Raw genomic sequence first — 4,589 nt, 5'->3', positions numbered from 1 at the left:
CAGACACTAGAACAACATCTTTGAGTGTTCTATTTATATTATCAGAATGATTGACTCAAATATCTTCTAACTGCTGAATTCATATATAATAATGTAAAGAATATAATCTTAAAGATATTTTCTTTCTATACTTATTATAAATATAATTCTTCATTACTCAGTGATGTTGTAGATAATATTTCAAAGAGAGAAATAGACAGTCAGAATATTAAATAGATACAGAGAACAGAGTATTTCTCAGTATCAGAAGTAAAAGTAAGATTAAAACTTTTAAATAAAATTCATAAGAAGATGATGAAAAGTATTCACTATACTCAGAAGTGATAGATAGAATACTATAATTAAAAACATCTTTTAATAAAGTTCTTGATAGAGAATTAAGTACTACTTTTAGTAAAGAATATCAAGATAATAAGACTGTATAAGAAGCTTAGTAAGTGATGACTAGAATCTTTCTCAGTAATAAGAGTGATGAGTAAGCAGACATATGAGTTGAAATTACTTACAGAATTGAAATTAATTTATTCTATTTTTTATATTTTCTATTTAAAACTCTATAAGCAATGCTTCAGAGTGAAGCTGTCTCAGCTAAATAATATTAAGATTGAGAGTGATACTGAATATCTTATAAAGAAAATATTGAATAAGTAAATATATTACAGCAAGCTTCAATATCTTATTAAATAAGAAGATTATTTATTATCAGAGAATTTATAAGAATCACTTGAGTATTTAGAAAATACTGAGAAAGAGATTGTAAGCTATAAGACAGCTAATAGAGACTACTCTATTATATATTAGAGATATTGAGTAAGAAATACTACTTAAGACTTCTTATTTTTCTCAAAGAGTTTTTTAGAGATAATCTTATAATAATGAGTCAGTGTCTTATAGACTCTATAGCACTCTTCTTCTATTTTCTCTCAAAGAATTTTTAGAAGTTTAATGAGACTATACAAGTGTAAAATTCCTGAAGCAGTTAAAAGAAAAGAGATATTTAAAATCAATAAAAAGATTAATATTATTGACTCACAGACTGCTGCTATTCTAATGAGATCACAGTCTGCTGAAAAAGTAAAAAGAGAAATCAGAGTCTACTTATTAATAATCATACTTTTATTAAACTTATTCTTTATCATTGAAGTCTTCAGTACTGATATCTTTATCTGCTAAGAAGTTAGTACTGCAGCACTGCAGAAGAGTATGAGAAATATATAAAATATTAACTTATTAACTTATAAAGCATCTTAGTCATCTACTTTAATTAAAGTGAGATTCTCTTCAATCAGTGATTGATTTCTATAATACTTTTAACAGCAGTACTGACTGATCTCTTCTTAAAGTTAGTTATTCTGAGATATTTTTTTATCTCAGAGACTCATACTTTCATTTTCTTTTACAGATGAGTAAGAGAGATCTCTTCAGTCTTAATAGAATTTATCAACACTTAAAGCTCTGAGATTCTTACTCTGTACTGCTTGAGCATCTGAGCTTCTTGTCAGAGCTGATATGATGTCTTCTTATAGAGTAGGTAATACTTACAGAGAGACAGGAGTTATTGTTACAGATATAATAGAAATAACAGAAGTGAGAGAAGAGATAGATGTATAAAATCCTCTTCTTCTTCAGCTGCTTAGCACAGTGCAGACAGGTGATGATGTCAGTCAGAAGTCATATCAGAGCCTCTTCACAGAGAGAAGACAAAGAAACTGTGAAACTCTGCAGACTCAACTCAGCAGCATTCTGAGCAGGGCTCAGATATGCCATAGAAGAGGAACTATGAATTGAGCTTCTCAGAGCCACTGTCTCTGAAATCAAGCTCTTTTCAGAGTCCTCTCTGAATGATCACACGGGGTCATACATCACTGTGTTGATTGGAGGGAGGGGCGGCGTCACAACAGCAGTGAGAGGGGCAGGAAAAGGACTGAACATGGACAAACTGACCGGCAGAAGGGATGATACCTCACTGCAAGGCATGGCAACTGCCGCCACGGCCGCAAGAGAAGCAGGAGAAGAAGGAGAAGAAGATGTGACAATGAAAGCAGTGCTCCTGCAGTTCATTGATGCTGCTGTCTCCATCTTCAATCAGGCTTTCTTAACAGTCATGAAGACCACTGCTGTATCATGAAGACATTTACTCACTAGAGAATGTCAGAATAAGCTCTTTATTATTCTTCAAGAATGATACTCTCATGCACTCACTGTTGCAATTGAGAGAAAGAGAAAGAAAAATATTTCATAAGAGAGAAAATCTTTTTAAAAAAATTCTATTACTACTGTTAACTTTATCTCTAAAATATATCACTTTTACAGAGAATTTTATATATAGAATGAAATATAATAAGAGATCTATAAATCACTTATTAACTACATTTTCTTCATCTTAAATTGATATATAAGAAACTCACTTATTATACATTTGATTTGAATGAAGATGAACAAAGAAAGATCTATACAGTCAGTAGAAAAACCCATCTATTTCTTTATATCACATGCAGTATATATACTGTTAATCAGTTAATAATTATTATTATACAATAAAGATAATTTCTAATTCAGTAATCTTAAGAGTATAGAGACTATATTTTTAAAGAGAAGAGTATTGTTATACTTCTAATTATGTCAAGACTCTGTTACAGTTTCATACAGCTTATTACTTTTATATAGATGATTTCATCTTATCTGAATCAGTTTTCAATCACTCTATAACATTATTCAGATCTGGGAATGACCTGATCTTACACAAGATGAATTAGAGTCAGCTATCTTCTCAAGTTCTGTTAAAACTGCTGCAGGTCCTGATTCAATTAATCACTTGATTATTCAAAATACATATTCCTACTTAAAGAATGAATATTTTGAGCTCTTTTTCAATCTCTTGAAAAATGGATATCATCCTGAATACTGGAGAGAAGCCACTGGAGTGATTCTTGCAAAACCTAATAGAAAAACTTCAATTCCTAAGTTATATAGAGTAATATCTCTATTGAACTGCCTAGGAAAGGTTTTAGAAAAGATAATAGCTACTCAACTATCTTTTATAAGCTCTATAGATGATTCTCTTTTATTCAGTGAACAAATGAGAGATAGAAAACAGTGTTCTGCAATTGACACTGTTCTCTCAGTTGTTCATGATATTCAAATAGCAAAGCATGAGGGTCTGGTCTCAACTACAGTTTTTATTGATATAAAAGAAGCATTTGATCATGTTTCAAAGTCAAAGTTAATTCAGATATTGAAGATATTAAAACTGTCACTTTCTCTAATAAAATGAGTTAACTGTTTTATATCTAAAAGAATTATACAACTCTTCTTTGATGGAATGAAATAAGACAAGACTGAGATAAAAATAGGAGTATCACAGAGATCTTCAATCTCACTTATTTTATTTACAATATACACTGCATATCTATTTAAAAATAGAAATATGAGAATAGTGCAATCTTCAAGTTATATAAATAATATTGATCTAGTCTACAGCTTAAAAACTATCAAAGAGAATTTGAAAGTAATTGAAGAAGCTGCAAAGAAAATCTTTGTTAGAACAGATATCAATCAAATTTAATTTAATATGAATAAAACTGAGTTAATTCATTTCTTTTCTAGATTCAATGAGAAAGAACTATCTCTAACTCTTTTAAATAGTGAGATTAAATCCAGTGTAAATATCAAATGATTAGGAGTATGATTAAACTCCAAGTTGAACTTTAAATATCACATTTAACAAAGAACTGTCAAGGCAGAAAGACTATTGAACAACATAATCAGACTATCAAATACAGAGAGGGATCTATTCTTCCAGGCTATGAGACAGTTATATATAGCCTGTATTACATCAGTAGCTGATTATGAAGTTCAAGTTTGATGAAATAATCAAGAGAATTTCACTGAACTCTTTCAAAGTCTGTAAAACAGAGTCTTGAGAAGAATTCTGAGAGCATTTAAATCATCTTCTATTAAAGTAATGGAAATTGAAGCTTCAATTCCTTCTCCTGCTATTAGATTTGAAAAGGCCTGTATGAACTATGCTCTGAGAGTTGTAAAGATGAGCTCAAATCATATAATCAGAGAAAGAGTCTCTTCTTCATTTTCATCAATTAACTCTGGAAATGAACTGGATTGAAATAGATTTCTTGATTGAAATGAAAATAATTCTTCAAAGAAAATGCCTTCTCAACTGTACAGACTATGCTCTCTGATTAAAAATCAATTTTCTTCTTTAAATGTTGAAAAAGTTGATCATGAGAAGTTATCTCTCTGAAGAAAAAGCTTGAATCTCTTATAGACTTATAAATAAGTGAACTATCAAAAGAGAAAGAATATAAACAGCATTTGAAGAGAATTTCTACAATCAATATAAAAAGACTCTATTCTGATTTATTCAGATGACTCAAAAAATGAGAACTTGAATAGATTAGGCGCAGGCATTGCTTATACTGAAGATAATATTAATTTTATCTCAGATTTCTGAAATCTAGACTCTGAATGTGAAGTCTTTGATGCTGAACTATTTGTAATAGTGAAAGCTTTCAAACTCATTGAAATAAAATCTCATAAAAGAGGAAATTATTTGAAAGAGATATGAATAT

General features: G+C 29.8%; 1 protein-coding gene across 1 annotated transcript; it reads left to right on the top strand.

Moving 5' to 3' along the window:
- Nucleotides 1-1,819: 1,819 nt before the first annotated feature.
- Nucleotides 1,820-2,128, top strand: BDBG_17903 (uncharacterized protein; the record flags this gene model as incomplete). The annotated part of the gene is made up of 1 exon (XM_031725522.1): nt 1,820-2,128. A coding segment is annotated over one exon (309 nt), but the record flags the coding sequence as incomplete, so codon positions are not given.
- Nucleotides 2,129-4,589: the final 2,461 nt, after the last annotated feature.

This window comes from Blastomyces gilchristii, assembly GCF_000003855.2.
Source record: "Blastomyces gilchristii SLH14081 genomic scaffold supercont1.30, whole genome shotgun sequence".
Taxonomy (NCBI): domain Eukaryota; kingdom Fungi; phylum Ascomycota; class Eurotiomycetes; order Onygenales; family Ajellomycetaceae; genus Blastomyces; species Blastomyces gilchristii.
This window is presented reverse-complemented; position numbering and strand designations above follow the sequence as displayed.